We start from the raw sequence: 23188 nt of genomic DNA on the forward strand, positions 1-23188 counted from the left end.
ACGGTAGCAGTTTTGACAGACTCGTTTTGTCGCGAGCAATCAATGACCGACGAGAGGACTGCAATGTAGAAACTTTGAAATACATAGTTAATAGCGTGGTGCTGTTATCGCATCCGTAATAAGATTTGTGAAAACGAGAGTACATATCGAATAGGACGGCGAATCTATTTTTTTCAAAATCTAAATTTAAATCATCGTAGGGATAAAATTCCGAGTTTAAATAGAGTTTAACGTTGGTCAATTTGCAGTCATCGAATAATGTAACAACTTGTGACACTGAATTCTTTTTACCAGTTTGCAGTGCAAAGATCACGTATCGTGGTTTCTCTAGCTGGGAGGCGGCTTTCACGGTCCACGAATGCTTAGTCGTGCTATGCAGCAGAGGAAATTCGTATAGATCCCAAGATCGGAAACTCATGTTCAAGTATCGTCCGCTTTCCAACATTCGCAACATCGACAATTTATTAATCTCATTCAATATTACATGAGGCATACGCCACTGTATCTTGAGTAATTCAATCTCAGCTTCCGACGATGGATGTCCGAATAGACAATTATTATCGTTGCGCGAACGTATCAGAATCAATTCGTGACGAGCGTTAATCACAACGCGTTTATAATCTTCGCAAAATCCCAGCAACATGTTGAGCGGTACACAATAGTTGAAATAATTTTTGTCACCGTTGTAGGTCAAATCCCACGCAGCGTTCTTCAAGTTTATACTTTTCTGGTGCGTTAGAGAGACATAATTTTTGAGCGTTGAAGTTCCAACATTTCTAACATTTCTATTGCGATCAATCTCTACTCCATCGAGTTCATATCGAAGCTCATCAAACATGAATGCGGCGCAATTGTTTCCCAATACAACCTTCATTTCGTCATTCGCTTTACGCACATTAAACCTTCCCTCGATGTAAAGAAAGCTTTCACACGGTAACGTGTACAAATCCTGATGTTGTATAGGTATTCGTATCTCATCGCTGTATCCAAGCGTCGTATTGGCGTACGGATTGTATGTATGAGTCTCAATCTTGACGATGCGATCGTCAAAGACTGGCTCACCTGCGATATTCAAAATATCAATCATTCTTTTCGCACGATGAATCCCAATGATTTTAAAAATTCACGATTCAACGCGCTCAGCTTCTTCTTAACGGCTATCTTATTATTGTCACCCGATACCGCAATAGTATTGTCCCTCGTAAAGGTATTGTCTCTCGCGTGCTCCGTTTCGTTCAGCACGAGCATACTATGTTTGTCGCCGCCGTATATGCAATCTTACGGTAATTTCCTCTCCTCGAAAATCGAGCAATCGACCTCTTTGATCCACAATACGTATCGTTAAATCCGTAATGCTCCGTACGATGATCGGCAGATAAATGATCTGTGCCGGCGTTTCCGATATCTTATATCCTGGCGGTACGCTCGGTGAAAATTCATGTATCGTGTGTACGCGCATGCCATTGCTGTACGCATCAGTAGTCACGTTACATTCTATACGAATAATATTTACTTTTATAATATTAACTGGTTCGTCCGATTCGTACCACTTGCGAGGTTGCAATATACGATTCGACGAGAATCCAAGCAAGAATCCTACATTGTCGGGTTTGGTAAAGTTTATTCTGTAGGCGCATTTGATTTCGCTCTTTAGCGTGCTATGATTGGCGCGGAGCGCTATTGGATATTCCTCATCATAATCGTTTTCAACATCTCTGGAAAGGTGTTCATCTTGCAAAATTGCGCGTTTGAGATAGTCATTTATAGCGTGCAATTCGTACGATCCTTCGGGAATCGTAATTTCCTTGTCGACGTTGCCAAAGTAAAATTTATTATTCGAAAAATTTACATTCGGAATCGTATGATAAGTTTCAAAATCAGTTAATCCGAGCTCGTAATCGGCATCGGTCAAATCTATAGCGGGAAAATAGCTTACAGCGAGAACGCTGCTTCTACCAGTCAACGTAAGTGTCAGTGACATGTCGAACGAATACTGAGTCGTGACGATGGATTGTTAGGCTTTAAATTGATCGTCGACTGTTTGAAGAAATTTTAAACACAACTGTCCACAGATGCTCTGATTGTAACTTTGATAAGATGCGTAATTGTATTCAATTTTCACTCGTCCGAAATATCGCACAAGTTCCTTGGGTGGTCGAAGATTTCCAAAACTGTCGAAATATACGACACGATCTCCCCTCTTTGCGTACGCTACCCAATGAGTACCGGGACCATCAACGTCATCCAAATTGACGATACCGCTCTCGTTTCGTCGTACACCGCTTATCGGTAAATTATTGCGCATGAAAACACCTCTAAAGAAAGATATGTGCATACGTTTCGCCAATTGTTCCAATTGCACGTTAGTTGTCGCACCCGTAGGCATTTTTAATGTTTTTTCGACGTTTTTTTTTTCTCTTAGACTTTGTTGAGAATCCCTGTCCACGCTTGTACGGAGCGAGATAAAGTCCGCGACCTTCCATAGCGCGATTGTGACGCTGCAACTCTTCCAGCTGACGTTGCGTCGCCTTGCTATCGTTTACCGCCTTTGCGATTCCCGCCGCACCGCTGGCCAAAGAACCGACAACTCCCAACAACGGTAAAAGTGGTAAAATACCACCGCGTTTCGCTACTGGAAGTATTCGTTTTTTCCTCCTCTTTGTCGTCGATGGCTTTTTCATCCCCATGCCGAGTTTTGTCTTTGCCTTCATTGCCGTCCAAACAGTCGTAGCGGCTGCTCTTTCGCCAAGAGTCGAATCCCTCGCGGTAATGCGTTCTCGCGCTCTTGCAGCTAGTATGCGATCCGCGACGTGTCGTTGACCGAGGTCGTTGCTTCGCGAGTAAGCAATGTCGTGCTCGCGACAAGCGGCGTCCAATGGATTGATGCCTCGATCGCCTCTAGCCAATCGTTTCTCTAATCGAGTTCCCGGGCCGCAAAACTGATAACCGGGAATATGTAATTCGATGGGAAGCGCGTTTATCGCACGATTTAAGAGACCGCTACCTTTTACGATTCTCGCTGACATTCGTAGCAATCTTTTATTAACGGTGGCGGACCGTCGATATGTGTTCGTTGCCACGGCTGATTGTAATGTCGCATGTACGAACGATATTGTCGAACCTCCGAATCAGTCTTTATATATTCTGGAAGCTTGTCCCACAATCGTTCCACGTAATCATCAAAATTTTGCAGTAAAACAATCTTTGGGATATACTGCAGTTGTTCGGCGGTAAGCTGGAAAATGTCTCTTTCATCCGACAGAAGGAGAAACATTTTGATACTGAACGGTTTCGAGTTGAGACACCTCTATAAATAGGTCTCCCCCCTCGTGATCATTCGCAAAATTGATTCGAAAGAGAAAACATGCGGTTCGTGCAACAAGCGCGGATAATCAAAATATCAAATTTCGAGGATAGACTAATATCGGAGAAAAAAGTACGCAAGCATGGAAACATGCTACCGACTACTATACGCAGTATCGTTTGCGGCCCTTCAACTGCGGTAAGACAAACATGTTGATTAGTTTGATAGAAAGTCCGTACGGTGTACGTTTCGAGAACGTGTACATACGTATACTCGAAATCGCTTCAACAACCGAAATATAGATACTTGGAAAATTTATTAGCACCTATAGACGAAATTGGTTATTTTACATTCTCTAATAACAGCGATGTCATTCCACCGAGCGAGGCGCTTCCGAATTCCATCTTTATCTTTGATGACGTGGCATGTGACAAGCAAGATACGATAAGAGAGTACTTTGCAATGGGTCGACACTCGAGCGTCGACTGTTTCTATCTTTGTCAAACGTACGCCAAGATACCTAAGCATTTTATACGCGACAATGCGAATCTTTTGATTTTATTTAAACAAGACGGCACAAACTTGAAACATGTGTACAACGATCATGTAAATACCGACATGTCTTACGACGATTTCCGCGCATTGTGTCAGAAATGTTGGCAACGCAAATATGGTTTCGTAGTCATTAATAAAGACAGCATGTTGATCAATGGACGATATAGAAGAGGATTTAATGATTTCGCGATACCGTAAAGCGATCAGTCGTCATCGACACATCGATCGAGCATCATGAACGGTGATCGTGAAAAGATTGCGAGAGAGATTGCAAAAATGAGCGAATCAATTCGCAAAAAATATCGTGCTTTGAAAACTGGTAAAATGGAGGAAGACGTTGTATTGGAAAGGCAATTTAAGCCAATTACCGAACTTTTAAAACAGCTTGTCGAAAATACTGTGGAATCTGATGCGCCGAAAATCGAGCCATTGAGTTTGACGTTCGGAGAGAAGCACGAGGAAAAAATAAAAGAGTCAAAGCAAGGAATAAAGCGAGCACGGATAAATATGCCGATAAACGATTCGCCGATATATTCGACACCGAATCGATCAAAACGAAGGAAACAATTTTCTAATATGGCTACTGTTTCTACTCCGATAAAAGTACAACCGCGTCAAACAATGCCATCCCCGTCCGTCGAAGAAATTTACGAGACCACGCCCGATTCGTTTGTAACATCGGTCCGACACGAATTAGAAACGTCCGAAGGTCAGAAAACGTTCCGAGATCATTTTGGTCCACTAGCGCAAAAATATATAGGAGCTATCATGAGTGTTGATAAAAATAAGAGTATGGATTACGTCTACGGTGTTAAATTTACCAGCGAAGGAATGATGCTCGGTGATAAACGTTTCGATGTGGACATGGAAGATAATATAATTATCGATGGAATAAAATATACGGGAACCGAAGGTATCTACGATTTGATTTTTAGAAAATTTCCCAATCATAAAAAATACACTCAAGACGATTTGTATAAATATCAAAGTATATTAAAAGCAACAAATGCGCATAAACGTGACAACAAAGTTAATAATCCTATTAAAAGTAATCAAGAGACACGGTAGTGTCTTTGCTAAGTCCCAGCGTAAGCAAAAAATGCACTCCGTGTATTATTACGCGAGTCGGATTGAGAGTATAACTCGATATTTTTATTTCTCATATAACCGCTCAACGGATCGAGTTCTTAGTAGAATTAATCGATAGCTTGGGTTTAAATTAAATAATAAAAGTGTTTTTATTTTTGCGCTACGTGCTCTGTAAACGGAGATATCATGATGCAAAGTCTGAAATGTGAAAATTTCGATTAAGAAACGTCGTCATGGTCGTCATCAACTCCTCTTAACGTAACAAAGAAAATACAGAAATACGTTTCCAACGTCTGCCACAAGAATGCGCTAGCAGTGATTCACGCGACGCAGCATTAGTAGCGCTCTGTGGCGTTAACGGTGCTTATAAATATGTTGTAAAAGGTTAAGTGTGTCACTTCAGGTAATTATATAAAATAATTAATAATATACATATAACATTTATATATTTAGATTAGATTGTATCTATATTATTATTTCAGATTATATATATATATATATATATATATATATATATATATATATATATATATATATATCAAGAGACACGGTAGTGTCTACTTCACTACAGCTATAACATGGACGTGGACACAGCGAGTGACAATACATCTATCGACGACAAGATAGATGACTTTTGCGAAAATCCGACGCGGGATGCATTAACGGAAGGTCTTATGAGTCTCTTGAAACTTACGGTGGATCAACTGGACGAGAGAATTCGCGCCACAAGGTGACGTCAAGTTTTCTGTTTTCAGCGCGCATGCAATAATAGTAACATTTATTTTTCGCGTTTCTTCTTGCAAATTTACGTATATTTATTATTCTTATATTTCTTTCACAGTATGTACTATTTATTGCAAAATATATGTTTATTCATCGAATTGTAACGATAAAAAATTGCGATTTACTTACACAAGCGACATATATATCTTATTGTTACCTATTTTACAAGAATTCTTGAGCATTTTGAAAATCATTTTCAATTTTCATATATAATTATTGGAATGTTATAAAAAATTGTGCTTTTATCATGTACTACAAGTTGCGTACAAAAGTTGCGAAGAGTATTATTTTTTATGCATAACTATTCTCTTTGTTATAGGATATGTCAAATAGAGCTGAAGCAGCGGATTGTTATTACTTAACATTGATTACTTTGCAAGTTTTATAAAAGAAATTTCTTACAATTTTCACCGTAAATTTTATGGAAACTCCAGTAGTTAATTTATCAGATGAAGAACTTAAGACAGTTTATGATCCTTCTGAGGATTCGTATCTTTTAATAGATGATTTGGAAGAAGATTTAGACATTCTGCATGCGATGAAACCTGTGATTTGTTTAGAAATAGGTAGTGGTTCTGGTATAGTCATCACAGCTCTAGCAATGGCATTGAAAAAATATAATGCTCATTTTATTGCAATTGATATAATCATTATAACATAGAATATTGAAATTCAAAATTTCAAAATTAAAAATAATTTATGCTTTGCGAAAGAAAATTAAAAATGAAAAATAGTTTATGCAAAAGCATAGAAAGAAAAAATCATTATAACGTAGAATATTGAAATTCAAAATTTCAAAATTAAAAATAATTTATGCTTTGCGAAAGAAAATTAAAAATGAAAAGTAGTTTATGCAAAAGCATAGAAAGAAAAAATCATCATAACATAGAATATTGAAATTCAAAATTTCAAAATTAAAAATAATTTATGCTTTGCGAAAGAAAATTAAAAATGAAAAGTAGTTTATGCAAAAGCATAGAAAGAAAAAATAAATACTCTATGCTATGATGATATTACATACACACACGCACACGCATGTACACATATACAAACATATTTTTATATCATCATAACGTAGAATATTTAAATTTTCAAAATTAAAAATAGCTTATGCTTTGCAAAAGGAAATGAAAAATAAAAAGTAGTTTATGCAAAGCATAGAAAGAAAAAACAAAGACACATTTATAAAAAATATTCTATGTTATGATGATACACACACACACACGCACAAACGCACACGCACAAACTAATCATGGAAGAAGTAATGGAGTCAGTAATTGAATTATCGTCATCGTTACATGTTGAGGCTGAAGCGATTTTAAAAGAAATCATCATAACATAGAATTTTTAAATTTCAAAATTAAAAGTAGCTTATGCTTTGCAAAAGAAAATTAAAAATAAAAAGTAGTTTATGCAAAGCATAGAAAGAAAAAACGAAAAAACACATTTATAAAAAAAAATATTCTATGTATGATGATGTACACACACACACACACACATATACACACGCACACACACACACAAACATATTTTTATATCATCATAACATAGAGTATTGAAATTCAAAATTTCAAAATTAAAAATAACTTATGCTTTGCGAAAGAAAATTAAAAATGAAAAGTAGTTTATGCAAAAGCATAGAAAGAAAAAATAAATACTCTATGCTATGATGATATTACATACACACACGCACACGCATGTACACATATACAAACATATTTTTATATCATCATAACGTAGAATATTTAAATTTTTAAAATTAAAAATAGCTTATGCTTTGCAAAAGGAAATGAAAAATAAAAAGTAGTTTGTGCAAAGCATAGAAAGAAAAAACAAAAAGACACATTTATAAAAAATATTCTATGTTATGATGATACACACACACACACACACGCACACGCATACACATTTAAATATTAATAAAAATTAAAAATATTATTTCTATAACGGGCTGAGGTTCTTGGATTGGAACTTCGGCCTCGGGCTCGTCCTCTCGACCGTCCCGCTCTAGCCCATCGTGCACGCGGTTGTTCTACAATAAAAGAAATATTTTAATGTTATTTTATTTGAATATAATATTTAAAGAAGAACTGCACGGATTAACTATATTGAAAGTTAATAAATCTAATTTTAATATATGTACATTCAGATTCATGAATTTAACATTACGCAAAATACTTTTAGCCTTTTAAAATATAAAAATAATTATTTGTGAATTAAAAATTTTTTTTGTAAAATATAATTTATACGACACAAAAATTCATGAAAATACAAATTTTAATTCTATAGAAGGCTAAAAATACTTTGGGCAATGTTAAATTCATAAATCTGAAAATGTAATAGATTTATTAACTTTTAACATAGCTGATTCATTTAGCTGATTCCTTTATAATTAACGTGCCAATTATATAATTCAAAATTATTTACCTCTTACTTGCCCCGCTGTCGTTATCGGTGACGACGGCGGCGGTGGCAGCGGTGACGACGCTGACGGCGATGGCAGCGGTGACGACGTTGACCGCGGCAGTGGCGGTGGTAGTGATGCCATCGTTGGTGGCGGCGATTCTTTTTGTGTTTCCATTAATTTTTGTGTTTCCATTAATTTTTGTATTTTTTTTTTTAAGTATTACATTTTCTTTTAAAGCCGCTTCAGCCTCAACACGTAAAAAGGACGACAATTCAATTTCTGGCTCCATTTCTTCCATATTGTAGGTTCTGAAAGAATGGAAACATATAAAATATATATTATAAAATATGTTTAGAAATGATAGTAGAAATGATAGATAATAAATGATTAATCTTCATTTTAATCTTTTATTGTAATGCATATATGTATTGTGTGTGCAACACAAATATGAATTACAATAAAAAATAAGTAATTACAATAAGTGAATTACAATAAAAATAGTAAAATAAATTTTTATTCCCTTGTTATCTATCATTTCTTACGCATATGTATTAATAATATAATGTGTTACACTTACTTTTTAGGATTTTCTTCATTTTCCTTTTCGTTAGATCTGAAAATAGAAATGTATAAAATATATTGTACAATATAAAATATTTTTGTATTACAATAAAAGATTAAAATAAAAATTAATTCTTTGTCATCTATTTTTATTATATATTTCTATATTTTTATTATATATATGTATTACAATATGTATTACAATAAAGTGTTAAAATAAAAGTTAACCAAGTATTGTGTGTGCAATACATATGCATTATAATAAAAGATTAAGATAATAAAATATTAAAATAGATTATAAAACATTTTTATAATGAAATAATAGATTGTTATCTATCATTTCTATAAAAAATTTTATAATATTTTATTATTTTATATATTTTATTATTTTAATCTTTATTGTAATGCATATGAGTTGCACACACAATACTTGGTTAACCTTTATTTTAATCTTTTATTGTAATACATATATATGTGTTATACGCAGAAGTACATATAGTTACGTATCGCAACAACTAATGGTTAGTTTTAATTTTAATGGTCTATTTTAATCTTTTATTATAATGTATTTGTATTGCGCATGCAACATATAGTAATATATATGTATTATAACAATCATTAGTTATTGCGATGAGTAATTATATGTATTTGTATGTATAATACATATATGAATTATAAGACATTTAAATAAAAGTTAAACAGTATCATGCGTGAAACATATATAATAGAAGATTATAATAAAAGATTGAAATAAAATATATAAAATAATAAATTATATTATAAAATATCTTTATAGATATTATTAATAATCATTGCTTACCTTTTGTGAGTTTCATTATCATTAATTGCTGGTTCTTTTTCGTTTCTGGAACTGTAAATGTATAATATAAGTTATAAAATATTTGTATAAAAATGATAGAAAACGTATTGGTTTATCTTTATTTTATTCTTTTATTGTAATACATATGTATTGCATGCACAACATATACATATTACAATAACGAATTAAAATAAAGATAAACTATTTCATTTCTATAAAGATCTTTTATAATATTTTATTATTTTATATATTTTTAATCTTTTATTGTGCATATTTGTTGCGTGCACAATATTTAGTTAACTTTTATTGTAATGCATTTATATTGCTATATGTTGCGTGCACAATACAAATGTATTATAATAAAGGATTAAAATAATCATTAATTATTGCGATGAATAACTATATGTATTTCTGCGTATAACATATATTTTATGTATTATAATAAAGGGTTAAAATAAAGATTAGCCAAGTATTGTGCATGCAATACATATGCATTATAATAAAAGATTAAGATAATAGAATAATAAAATAATAAATTATAAAATACCTTTATAGAAATGATAGATAAGTGATTAATTTTTGTTTTTATCTTTTATTGGAAGTGAAAATATATAATATAAATTATAAAATATTTTTATAAAAATGATAGATAACGTTTTGGTTTATCTTTATTTTAATATTTTCTTATAATATGTATCACACGTGCAACATATAATGTGTGTATTACGATAAAAGATTAAAATAAAGGTTAACCAATATTATCTATTATTTGTATATTAATAAAATTTATATATATATATATATATATATATATATATATATATATATATAATGTATTTATATTCATGCTTACCTTTTGCGATTAGCCATTGTAAAAAGTGGAAAATAACTCACTTTTTCTCCGTTCCATTTATATATTCAATGATAAATTAGATAAGCAAAGCAACGATTATTCATTAATGGATTTATAAGTATTAATTGTGAATAATAAATGTAGATTTCTAATGACATATTGATTTGTAATTATCCGTTATTTTTGCAATAAGAATAGCAAAGAAGTTTGAAGGATCTGAATATCTATATAGTAAGCAAAGAGGACCGTCGAATTTTAATGAAATATGACGGGGGTGGTGGCGGGTTCTTTGCTCATTTATTTAAAGATGTTTAACATATAGTACAAAAAAGAGTGATATCCCTAAAAAAATTACCCTTTTAAAAAAAAGGTAAAAAAAGGTGCTAAGTCCGCGTAAAAAACAGTATATGTATTTGCAAAATAGTGTATTATTAACTGTAAAAAACTATTGTAAAAAACCTGTCTCCAAAATAGTGTTATTTTAAAACTGTAAAAAACCTATCTTCAAAATAGGATTATTTTAATCTACAAAATAGTTATTTTAATCTGCACAAAATAGTGTTATTTTAAACCGTAAAAAATTGTTCTACAAATTATTTTAATTTTGTGTAAAATTGTATATCCTACAAAAATAATGATATCAAAAAAATTGCGCTAAGTGAAAATAAAAACTTATAAAAATATTTTAACCAAAAGAAGTTATATAAAATGTTGTTTTAATTTTCTACATTATATCCTAGAAAAATGATGATATCCAAAAATTACGCTAATTGAAAATAAAAACTTAAAATATTTTAACTAAAAAAAATTGTACAAAATAATTGTTTTAATTTCCTACAAATAATATTAAAAAGTTGCGCCAACTGAATAAAAATTTTCACTATAAAATATACATTTCTTTTTTATTTCCAAAATTAAAAGAAAAATGATATTAAATGAATTGTAATATATCTATTATAAAAAAATCGTTGAAAATATGAACAATCATATACATTGCAATAATCATATGCATATATCCTGAAAAGTTTAATTGAAAAAAAAAAAAGGAAATGATAATACAAAATACAAAATTAAAAATTATTAAAAAAATTAAAAATTAGAAATTAATAAAAAAAAAAATAAAAATTTATATAAAAATTAAAAATTAATACATATAAAAAAATTTTAGTTAAAAAACTTAGCGCTGCTACGTTGAATAATGTGCTAATGAAATTAGCAGCGCTAAGTTTTTTAACTAAAATTTTTTTATATGTATTAATTTTTAATTTTTATATAAATTTTTATTTTTTTTTTATTAATTTCTAATTTTTAATTTTTTTAATAATTTTTAATTTTGTATTTTGTATTATCATTTCCTTTTTTTTTTTTCAATTAAACTTTTCAGGATATATGCATATGATTATTGCAATGTATATGATTGTTCATATTTTCAACGATTTTTTTATAATAGATATATTACAATTCATTTAATATCATTTTTCTTTTAATATTGGAAATAAAAAAGAAATGTATATTTTATAGTGAAAATTTTTATTCAGTTGGCGCAACTTTTTAATATTATTTGTAGGAAATTAAAACAATTATTTTGTACAATTTTTTTTAGTTAAAATATTTTAAGTTTTTATTTTCAATTAGCGTAATTTTTGGATATCATCATTTTTCTAGGATATAATGTAGAAAATTGAAACAACATTTTATATAACTTCTTTTGGTTAAAATATTTTTATAAGTTTTTATTTTCACTTAGCGCAATTTTTTTGATATCATTATTTTTGTAGGATATACAATTTTACACAAAATTAAAATAATTTGTAGAACAATTTTTTACGGTTTAAAATAACACTATTTTGTGCAGATTAAAATAACTATTTTGTAGATTAAAATAATCCTATTTTGAAGATAGGTTTTTTACAGTTTTAAAATAACACTATTTTGGAGACAGGTTTTTTACAATAGTTTTTTACAGTTAATAATACACTATTTTGCAAATACATATACTGTTTTTTACGCGGACTTAGCACCTTTTTTTACCTTTTTTTTAAAAGGGTAATTTTTTTAGGGATAAAGGATACAAGTACAAATATATAATTGCACCATTATTCCCCGATAGAAAGGTGGGAAGAGGTATAGACGCATCGCGAACCATGACGCTAAGCGACAACATGATCGATTACGTGCATTGGAACGATCCCAACGAATTGGTAGATCGTTTGCGATTGCTGGACACCTCGCGTCGAGCCGGCAACAATGCTCACGACAATGAAATCTTGTCAATTATCGAAGAACTTCGCGAGGCCGACATTATTATAAATTAAACTATGCGTCGACGATACGTGTCATTCGTTCAATGTTCTCGGTACCGAAATGTCGATTAATAAATTTGGATTATCGCTCGGAACGTCGAATAATTTGTACTATCAATGGAATGGATTATTGAGAAATTACGTTCGCGATAACGCTCTCTGCCAGACTACTACAGGCTTTGATGCAAGGTCGCGCAAGATTCAACGCGTAGCGCAACCGGAAGCTGATACTGACGCCGTCAACAAACGATACGTGGATAAACTTTTGAGAGATCGACAGGGAGAAATTGAGCAAAAAATTATCGCGCTCGAAACAAACGTGCAGGCGCGACAAATAGTGATGGACGAGATAAAGAATGTGCTGAGATATGCAACATCTGACTCGACACAGTAAACGAGACATACTAATATTGCAATAGTAATTATGCCTCGATCAAACGTGCGAAAGAAGAAAAACACCTCCGAAAAGCGGCAACTAGTCGAGGAATTACATGCTCCGGCGAGAAGAAATTTTCCACGAAGACGCGTCATTGTACGCGGATACGACGATCTGTGGCAGGCGGACGTGGTCGACATGCGTTCGTACTCTCGACTCAACAAGGGTCATAAATATATACTCACAGTTATCGATGTGTTGAGCAAGTATGCGTGGGCCGTACCGCTCAAGAGTAAGAGCGGAAACGAAATGTCCGAAACAATCGCAAAGATTATTGGAGATGATAAAAGGTGTCCGAAAAATTTTCAAACCGACAGAGGAAAAGAATTTTACAATGTGAGTGTGCAGAAACTCATGAAGAAACACAACATTAATCATTACTCGACATATTCCGTTATGAAAGCCTCGGTCGTGGAACGATTCAATCGTACTTTGAAAAACAATATGTGGAAAATGTTTACGCTCAACGGAAATTACAAATGGATCGAGCTATCTCGACTCGTTGCAGAGTACAATACGCGAAAACATCGCACCATCGGTATGAGACCTGCCGACGTCACTCCAGCGATCGCCGAAAAACTTTTAAATACGGTGTATAGCAACGTAAAAATTGCGGCTCCGACAAAATTTAAAGTAGGCGATTCTGTACGCGTGAGCAAATACAAGACCATCTTTGAAAAAGGTTTAACGCCTAATTGGACGACCGAAGTTTTTAAGATTGTCGAGGTGCAGAAAACTAATCCCGCGACATTCATACTCGAAGATTCGCGTGGAGATTCCCGTCGCTGGAGGATTCTACGAATACGAACTACAACGCGTCGCTAATCCCGACGTATATCTCGTGAAAAAAATTTTGCGGGAAAAGGGTGATGACGTATACGTGAAATGGTTGGGAATGGATAAATCATACAACTCTTGGATACATAAAAATAATGTATTATAAATATTTATTAAAATATATAAAATATGTGTATAAAAAATATAAAATTTATTAAAATATAGAAATATATAAAATGTATAAAATATAAAAATATATACATGGTTATGTACAAAATATACAATTAATAATAAACAAAATATACATTTATTTACAATGGTATTCTATAATGTCCCCACGGTAACGTATCGGTGGTTTTGGGTACCGCTTGTATATACCGCTTATCGTCGTACGGACTCAGAGCAATTTTCGTCTCGCAGATCGTGTATACTTGATGTAATTTAGATCGTATACACGACTGCTGACGCGTCATTTCAATTTCTTCGTTTAAACACCGCGTGTAATCGTCAAACGTTATCGTTCTCGCGACAACGTTACTCTTGACACCTTTAACTTTCTTTGTGTCCTTTTTCCCATTCACTCGTAACGCGTACATCTTTGCTCTGAGCCCGACGAATTCGGTCATTATGGCACCGTTGTTTTCGTCCTTCATTAGACCCGGTACCTTTTTATTTACAAGCGGTATACCGTACACATTATCCACCGCATAATCACTCGTGTCGAATCTGATGATATCACACTTCATATTCTCATACACATCCGCGCACTCAATGTGATATATGAGACTATCCGTATCGGTGTACATTACCCGGCATTTGTCGCGATACATTGGCGTCATATACTCGTGATGAAACTCGTACAAACATGTCTTGGATGTGTCGAGTATGGACATACCCACGTAAATCGGTTTGTAGAATTTCACCTCGAGTTTACGCAATTCCACAGCGATTAAGTTTTCTGAAAAAACGCTTCTGCTGTGGAAATTTGGTTTCGCGATCATCGCCTCTGCGCCGTACCGACCATCCCACTTTGTTAATAACTTAACATCGACACGATTGCGCACATTTTCCATCGTTTTACCAAACACCGCATTATTCATTAATTTATATAAATTTTTTTCGAAATCATTTTTAGCCAATGTTCTAAAATGTGTATTTAATTCTATGTAATTTCGAAGCCAGGGAGATTGTGAAAACTGTAAAATTCGATGTATTATTGTAACGCGAAGACCGTGACGCGTACACTGCTGCAGGTTGCGATAGTGTATCACGTAACGCTTCTTATCGTATAGCGTTGCAAGCAGTTTGAATTCCCGCTTGCCAGGTGGTTTGTCGCGTGTCGGGCAAAACGGTAGGTCAGTGTGCGCATCGTGAAGATGTTGCGGGTACTCGAGGTCCACTTCGAGGACATAGCCTGTAGGCGAATCTAGCGCGATGGATGATACGTCAAAATTGGACACGTCATCGACCCATTGAAAATCGGCATAGGGCAACGGTTGACACATTGCCTTTCCGTACAAATTATTTACATCAAAGTACATCAGGTACGATGATGGTTTTGATGGATCGTACGACTCCATGTACTTGTTATTAGCGCGAGCGTATCTACCCGAACATTGACTCAGACCGCCGCGTATACCACGTTCGATGAACATAACCATGTCGATGTCAGTAAGCAACTCGAACGTAATTTTCGTATGCTTCAACATGGCGTCCCACGTGTATCCGGGGAGAGTATAGTAATACGCGGGGTCGAGTCCGTAACTTTCGATACATTTATCTCGAAAGTTTTCGAAAATATCGGCTAATAACAAGACATCAATTTTAAGATATAAATCGCTATATTCGCCTAGCGTCCGAATGGAGAATCGCGTCCAGATGTTCTCGGCGTGCGCGTAATCGCTCTCGGATACAGTTTCGCCGGTCAAGGAACTGTAAAACGATTTGCGCGGTGGTAAACATGTATCTTGCAACTTGTCAACGGAATCGATGTATTCGTACGGAAATACACCTTTTCGCGTTAACAAATTGAAATGTTCGGTTGATAAATTTTGAAATTCTGATTTTAAAATTTTGAGTTTGTCTTTGTCCAAAAATGATGCCAATTTGTCGAGACTCGATGCGAGAAATTTGAATGAATCGATGAAACGTAATTTTACATGATTTTTTGATTCTTCATCTATACAAACATTTTTAGTAAACGAAATATATTTCTCTTTAGTTATCGGAAGTAACTCGATTTTCCCTTCGAACGATGTGGCTATTTCCTCGATAATAAAGTGCGAATCGTAACCGGATAAATTATGAAAAACTATGGGAATACAAAAAGATTCTTTATAATTTAAATTACAATTTGAGTGTGCTGGACCTCTGTACCGCCCGGTCAGATGGCAATGATCGCGAACGCGTGTATCGTCTTGCACGAACGGTTTTTCGCATATATGACATTGAGTGGTGCTATGGAATTTCTCCCACTCTTCGGACGTCAAATTTACCATGGGGACATTTGTTTTTAAAATATTTTTTACACGTAACGCTAAATTTTTGAGGTCTTCGGCGAACCATGCTATACAATCGGCGCTACGACGCGAATGGTACGCCGATAACGATTCGTCGTACGAACAATGTACATAATAGGTTATACTAAATACTTGGTGATGTTGACGCAAATTTCGCTGTTCTTCATCCATCTTGACCAGAACGCATTCCAGGTCGGCGTAGACCACAAATGGAAGCCGCTCCTTCCAATTAAAATTGTTGAACGATAGCCACTTGTCCTTATCGCTCGGCAATCGGACAGCGCAATCGTTCATCTTTCCGCAGTCGACCGTATGCGACTGCAACTTGGCGTCTGAATTAAAATAATGCAGGCATCTGTAAAAGAAAAATTTTTTAAAGATTTATATAACAAAGTGTATAACCTATAATTATTCAAATAATATAAATTAAACTTACCGATCGCAGATATATCTTTGACCGTTGTGTTTGCTCAGTTGTGAGCTCACGAGCCGGGATAAATTTTTAATCCATGCAAAATGTCCGACGCTGTTGTCGTCTTCAATGTACAGCAAGTTGATATGCTTATCCCGCTTCTGCTGCGAAAGACGCATCGGGACAATGCTGTTCTTGTCTTCGATGTTGTACACATTTATAGAAATGTCATTGGCAAGTTCAAAATTTTTTATTTGGTTCACTGTCACTGGAAACTCAATGTTCTGGAGATTCAGCACTGTCGTGTAATGCGGGTACGATGATTCCCGTTCCGCCTTTCTTTCGGCGGGGTATAGGGCGGCGACCACTGCCCACGCGAAACATGCATTGTCTCTGGATTGTACATTAATCACCGCCCTTTTCATCATAATGTTCCGCGGTAATTTGATGTGACATCCCGCACGCATAGGATTATACTTATTTATATTTACAGTTAAATTTAGTATTCGCGACAAAGCCCACCCGCTGTCGCGTTTCTGAAATTCTTCCAGCGACGCTAGGGTGGGTTCGATAACGCGCCGTTCGTACCACTCGCGTAAATCGGATGTGCGAAAGAGTTCATAGTTTCTCGTATTGATACTTTTGTTGGCGCGTTTATCCCCAGCCACGAATTCACCGTTAAATATCGAGAAATTGGCGAGGTTCGATGTGATTATAGTTTATACCGCACCAGTCGATACGCGACTCCCGAACGCCGTATCAATCTCGCGCCACACAAGTCCATTTTGACGCGCGCTACATCCGGCACCCGCGTGTATGAAACGTCCACGTACCGAATTTTTCAACCCTTCGAGGCGCGCGATCCGAGCAATCAGCGATTGTCGATTTCCGATCGATAATCGCGGTCGCTTGATGCGACTTTGCTCTTCCAACGACTCGATGTATTGGTCGCATCGTTGCTCCCACACAATGTAGTCTTCCAGCGAATCAATCAATGTGGATTGCTCTCGCAAATTTTGTTCCTCCATATTGTAACACACACTTGCGAAATGCGCTTCCTAATGATAGTTCTGGATGTACTTTAGCAAAAATACTGGCGGGGTGTGCCTCTTTATCACGATTTATATACTGTCTCGTGCATATCATCGAACATTCTAGAATGATTTCATCTTAAAAAATTCCCCGGAATAGCATCTGCAATTTAACCTTGAAAATTTCGCGTTTTGTCACGTACATTTGAAAAATCTGACGTGATTGCATCAGGAGCAGCCATAAATCGGCGCTCGATTTTAGCGAATTCAGCTAAATCTTTGTTCTGATGTGCAATTTAACCTTGAAAATTTTACGTTTTGTCACGTACATTTGAAAAAATCTAACGTGATTGCATCAGGAGCAGCCGTAAATCGGCGCTCGATTTTAGCACATCCAGCTAAATCTTTGTCTAGGGGTGATACACATTTTAACCTTGACGGTTATTTTTTTTGGCGTTTTGTCACGTACATTTGAAAAATCTAACGTGATTGCATCAGGAGCAGCCGTACATCGGCGCTCGATTTTAGCGAATTCAGCTAAATCTTTGTTCTGGGGATGATGTCATCGCAGCCGTACATCGGCGCGACAAAATTTTAGAGGAAATTAAAATGTCGTGTCAGCAATAATCCCCTCTACATTGCAATTTGCGATACTATTTGAATTGATATTAATTCTAATACGATCAGTATTGCATCAATCACGCGTGTGAAAGGTTCGCTGAAGAAATCAACATGAATTTTTACGTTCCGATTCGAAACGGTGAAACTCCACCGTGTAAGAAGCAAAAATGTAACACGTAAGTTTCGATCGTTTAAAAATTTTATTTATTAATTTTTTTTAAATATTGATCTAATTTATATATTTTTATAGCATTCAGCCTTGTCGTGCGACTCGCATACTTGGAAGAAGATACGCTCTAACCCCAACGTCGTACAAGTATTTGGACATTGGAATAAGCGTTGGAGCTGTATCGTACGTGGAACTGATTCTCGGCGATAATCGAGGCAATCAAATAGTGTTACCTTTTTCAACGTGGAATTTGTTGATGCAGAAGCAAGCAGACATTGAACAATTTCTACAATCGACTGCTCTCCTATTAAGGATTGGAGATTTATCGATCGAAATGTATCAATCGAAAATTGTAAAACTCACATTATGTGACAATTCTTTGTACATGAAACCACCGACATTATTACATTTATTTAATTTTGAAAATTGTATCGATCATATGCATAATTGGTTATGTGAGAATACGTATCTCGTGAATGAAAAATTTAAACAATTTGAAACTGTATTACAACGTAACAATATTACTACTGTATGCGATGCTGTAAAAACGATACGCGATAGTGATGTCTTTAACAGCGAATCATTAATCGATTGCGAATTATTAACATGCGCTGTAAATGATATTCTTTACGATGCGTGCAATAAATAATTATTTTTATTCCATCTGTGATTTTAATTCTTTCCTTCCATACGAATAAGAATAGTTATACTTTTCTCAACACGCTCCGCTAAAGATGTAGAGAAATGCTGAGGTAGATGAGACGTGATGCTCTAGTTGAAATGAGACAAAAGATATTAAAAGATATATAATGAAGAGGAGCCTGCGACATTAGAATATTATTTCTTTCGTTAGTCTTTGCGTTTCGTTAGTCTTGTGTTACGTTAGTGCAATGGCTGAAGACGACGTTATTATCATCGATGACGATACGGATGATGATGATTATTGGATGGAAAGAGAGAGAGAAATGGATGAGATGGAGAGAGAGAGAGAGAGGAGAGAGGAATGGAGGAGGAATCATCCGATGGGAAACCTGATTTCCATTTTCGGACTAGTGATGATGAAGAATTACTTCAATACGAGCGGGAACAATTTTCAAAGAAGAATCTGGAAACTCCAATCGTTCAGTTTATAAGACATCAAGAGCTCGGCTTGGAAAAACCTCGCACAAATTCGTTGAGGACATTTCTTCTAGCTCGAGAAATATGTGCGCGAGATTTTGCAAAATATCATGGATGTAAATGTTTCAATATAGAACCTAATCATTCTAAAGTAAATTGTATTGGAAATAAACTGCGTGAAAATCTCGAATTAATAGAAGATTTTGAAAAATTGGAAGAAGATGATCATGAGAATATACTACGGCGGAAATTGGAAACGTTGAAGGTAAAATATTTTTGTCGATGTGTAATAAATTTAAAACACTTAAAATTAATATGTTTGATTTTAGAGTTTACGTGATGATATGAATGGTCGACGAGAGGATAAACAGATATGTGAATCCAAATCTGCATCAAAATATAAATTGTGTGTATTGTATAACGGTGAATGGAAAATGCCATGGAAAGTATTGTAAGTAACTTTCAATTTATAATACATCAAAAGTTCTAAAATAAATTATTAAAAAACTATTCAAATGTCTTTTTCTGTTCCAGGAGCGGCCCCCCTCAGCCCGGCACATCGACCCCTTAGCCTTCTAGGAGCGACCTCCCTTTTAGCCCGGCGCATCAACCCCCCCCCCCTATATATATCTTTTTTATATTTTAAATTTTTATTTTATTATTATTATTATTATATTTTTTAAATTCTATATCTATCTTTTATTATTATATATTACATATTAAGCACACACACACACACACACACACACACACACACACACACACAATTGTATTACACACATTTTAAAATAAATTTTGATTGAAAAAAAGAATGTGATTATTTACTCGCCTCTCCTTGCGTTCCCATCCCTTGCGTCTCTCTTGTGCTAGTTGTAAGTATAGCGATATCTCTCGTACGCGTTGTTCTCGCGCTATTATCGTTCTCTCTTTTGTACGCGCTATCGTTCTCTCTCTTGCGCTAGTTGTAAGTATAGCGATATCATTCTCTCTTTCGTGCGCGTTGTCTTGCGCTATGATTCTCTCTCGCACGCGTTGTTCTCGCGCTATTATCGTTCTAAGTCTCGCGATATTATAGTTCTCTCTCGCACGCGTTATTCTTGCAATATCGTTCTCTTTCGTACGCGTTGTTCGCGATATTATCGTTCTCTCTCATTCATATGCTCGTCGCTATCACTCACTCACTCACTTACCTTTGCGTTGTCCTTCTCCCACCTATGCAGCATCTTACAATGCGTCGTCCTTGTCCCACGTTGACGCCATCCTTGTCACACGTTGATGTCATCCTTGTCACATATTGATGCCATCCTTGTCACACTGTCCTCTTCACACACACTTAGCGCTATCCTTTTCCCATACGTAGCGCTATTCTTCTCACACCACCGTCTTCTTTCCGCGGATCCCCCTTCTCCTCGCGGACCCTCTCGTCCATCGGTCGCGCCGCGGATCCCCCCTACCCGCGCGGAACCCCTCATCCATCGCTCGCGCCGCGGATCCCCCCCTACCCGCGCGGACCACCTCGTCCATCGCTCGCGCCGCGGATCCCCCTTCCCCGCACGTGACGTCACCCACCCCGCACGTGATGCCCCCCCGCGTGACGTCACTCCCCCGCACGTGACGTCATCCACCGCACGTGACGTCATTCCCCGCGCGACGTCACCCCCCCCCCCGCGTGACGTCACTCCCGCGCCGCGGTTCCCCCTCGCCCCTCACCCCCCCTCGGAGCCCCTGGGTTAGAACTCTCCTAGTATCACTACTTATAAAAACTTTATTTAATAAAATTACATATGTAAAAAAATGTAACAAAATATCAAAGTAAAAAAATTATAAACACATGCGGAAAATACACATATGTTATTAAATATACATATATTATTTAATATTCTAAACAAGTTATTAGACATTTAATAGATATCTTAATAGACATTTTAATAAACACACAAGTTAATACAAGATAGACATTTTAATAGACAAACAAGTTCATAGACATTTTAATAAAAAATGTTTATTGAAAATTATGAAATATCTTTAAACAAAAATTTAATATTTGATTTTTAAATAATTATTAAATAAACGCATTTTGAGACACAATATATTCAACTCACCATCTGATTTCGATAAAGTGTATTATTGCTTAATTTGGTTTCCATTGATTGTAAATCATCTTCATTTTTCAATGGTAAATCTTGAAAGATATCTATGATTTCCTTCTCTTCTGTATCAAAAGTTCTAATTGAAACTTTTTCTAAAATAAGTTTTTGAGATCTCTCAATAGAGTTAATTTTTAGTTCTAAGCTTATAAGTTTGTGAATAACAAATCGTTGAAACCTTTCAAAGTCTGTAAAATACATTTCAAATATTTTATATGATTATAATTATATCAACAGACATATTTAAAAAATAATCTAGAAATCACCTAGAGAATGTTATCTTGTCTATGTTTTCTGAACGTTTTTCAAATATACATATTAGGAATATACAGGGTGACCTATTTTAACTTAGGCAGCCAAATAACTCGAAAAATAAGCAAGATAGAGAAAAATGTTTTAGACAAAAGTTGTATGGTTTCGAGGGGGCCATAAGATGGTATCATTTGACCTTGAAGAGTCATTTGAAGGTCACGTGAAGGTCACTTCAATTTTTTTAAATGGAATACCCTATATATTTTTGTACATTCTTGTAGCTTATTTCGAGAGCTTTCCAAAACACTATAATTAAGTACCTTTCCGTTAAGTACTTTTTGAGTTATGATGCTTGAAATAATTTCTTAATTTTACATAAACCGTAAAATATCTTGTAAAATATTCATTTTTCGATTATCTTACCTTAATACTTTTATGTACAAAATAATGAGAGGAATCAATTGGTGTAAAGAAAACACATAGTTGTTTTTAAGAAAAAATATGGAATTGTTAATTGCAAATTACATATTTTTTCTTCGAAACAACTATGTGTTTTCTTTACACCAATTGATTCCTCTCATTATTTTGTACATAAAACTATTAAGGTAAGGTAATCGAAAAATGAATATTTTACAAGATATTTTACGGTTTATGTAAAATTAAGAAATTATTTCAAGCCTCATAACTCAAAAAGTACTTAACGAAAATGTACTTAATTATAGTGTTTTGGAAAGCTCTCGAGATGAGCTACAAGAATGTACAAAAATATATAGGATGTTCCATTTAAAAAAATTGAAGTGACCTTCACGTGACCTTCAAATGACTCTTCAAGGTCAAACCAATGATACCATCTTATGGCCCCCTCGAAACCATACAACTTTTGTCTAAAACATTTTTCTCTATCTTGCTTATTTTTCGAGTTATTTGGCTGCCTAAGTTAAAATGGGTCACCCTGTATATATGAAATTTTACAAACATTTAATATTTTATTTATGCATATTTTTTACATTTTATCTATCTATATATATAT

The 23188-nt window shown here is 34.6% G+C and overlaps 3 protein-coding genes across 3 annotated transcripts in view; 1 reads left to right on the forward strand and 2 right to left on the reverse strand.

Moving 5' to 3' along the window:
• LOC145974174 (uncharacterized) overlaps positions 1 to 23188 on the reverse strand; it is a 28395-nt gene that overhangs the window by 3483 nt on the left and 1724 nt on the right. Inside the window, exon 4 of the mRNA XM_083103998.1 lies at positions 21862 to 22094. Within this exon, the coding sequence (XP_082960124.1) occupies positions 21862 to 22094 (233 nt within the window). The remainder of the gene's footprint in view (positions 1 to 21861; positions 22095 to 23188) is intronic.
• On the forward strand, positions 5046 to 6496 carry LOC145974568 (SNAPIN protein homolog). Its single transcript, XM_083104466.1, has 3 exons — positions 5046 to 5351; positions 5431 to 5678; positions 6051 to 6496. Exons 2-3 carry the CDS (start codon positions 5527 to 5529, stop codon positions 6091 to 6093), a joined length of 195 nt encoding a protein of 64 aa, XP_082960592.1. The 5' UTR covers positions 5046 to 5351; positions 5431 to 5526; the 3' UTR covers positions 6094 to 6496.
• LOC145974567 (uncharacterized) lies at positions 7364 to 10840 on the reverse strand. The gene is made up of 5 exons (XM_083104465.1): positions 10373 to 10840; positions 9520 to 9570; positions 8716 to 8751; positions 8159 to 8446; positions 7364 to 7763 (listed from the first exon to the last, which is right to left on the reverse strand). Exons 1-5 carry the CDS (start codon positions 10387 to 10389, stop codon positions 7739 to 7741), a joined length of 417 nt encoding a protein of 138 aa, XP_082960591.1. The 5' UTR covers positions 10390 to 10840; the 3' UTR covers positions 7364 to 7738.

Source organism: Camponotus vicinus, unplaced genomic scaffold (genome assembly GCF_025532165.1).
Source record: "Camponotus vicinus isolate PSW18456_S1 unplaced genomic scaffold, iyCamVici1.0 SCAF_7, whole genome shotgun sequence".
NCBI classification, from domain to species: domain Eukaryota; kingdom Metazoa; phylum Arthropoda; class Insecta; order Hymenoptera; family Formicidae; genus Camponotus; species Camponotus vicinus.

What these genes read in the sequence shown, in the direction of transcription:
- LOC145974568 (XM_083104466.1), top strand. Translation starts at nt 5,527, where the DNA reads ATGGACGTGGACACAGCGAGTGACAATACATCTATCGACGACAAGATA. An exon ending in GAGAGAATTCGCGCCACAAG is followed by an intron (nt 5,679 to 6,050) that starts GTGACGTCAAGT and finishes TCTTTGTTATAG; the next exon opens with GATATGTCAAATAGAGCTGA.
- LOC145974567 (XM_083104465.1), bottom strand. An exon ending in AATGAAGAAAATCCTAAAAA is followed by an intron (nt 8,447 to 8,715) that starts GTAAGTGTAACA and finishes CCATTCTTTCAG; the next exon opens with AACCTACAATATGGAAGAAA. An exon ending in GACAGCGGGGCAAGTAAGAG is followed by an intron (nt 7,764 to 8,158) that starts GTAAATAATTTT and finishes CTTTTATTGTAG; the next exon opens with AACAACCGCGTGCACGATGG.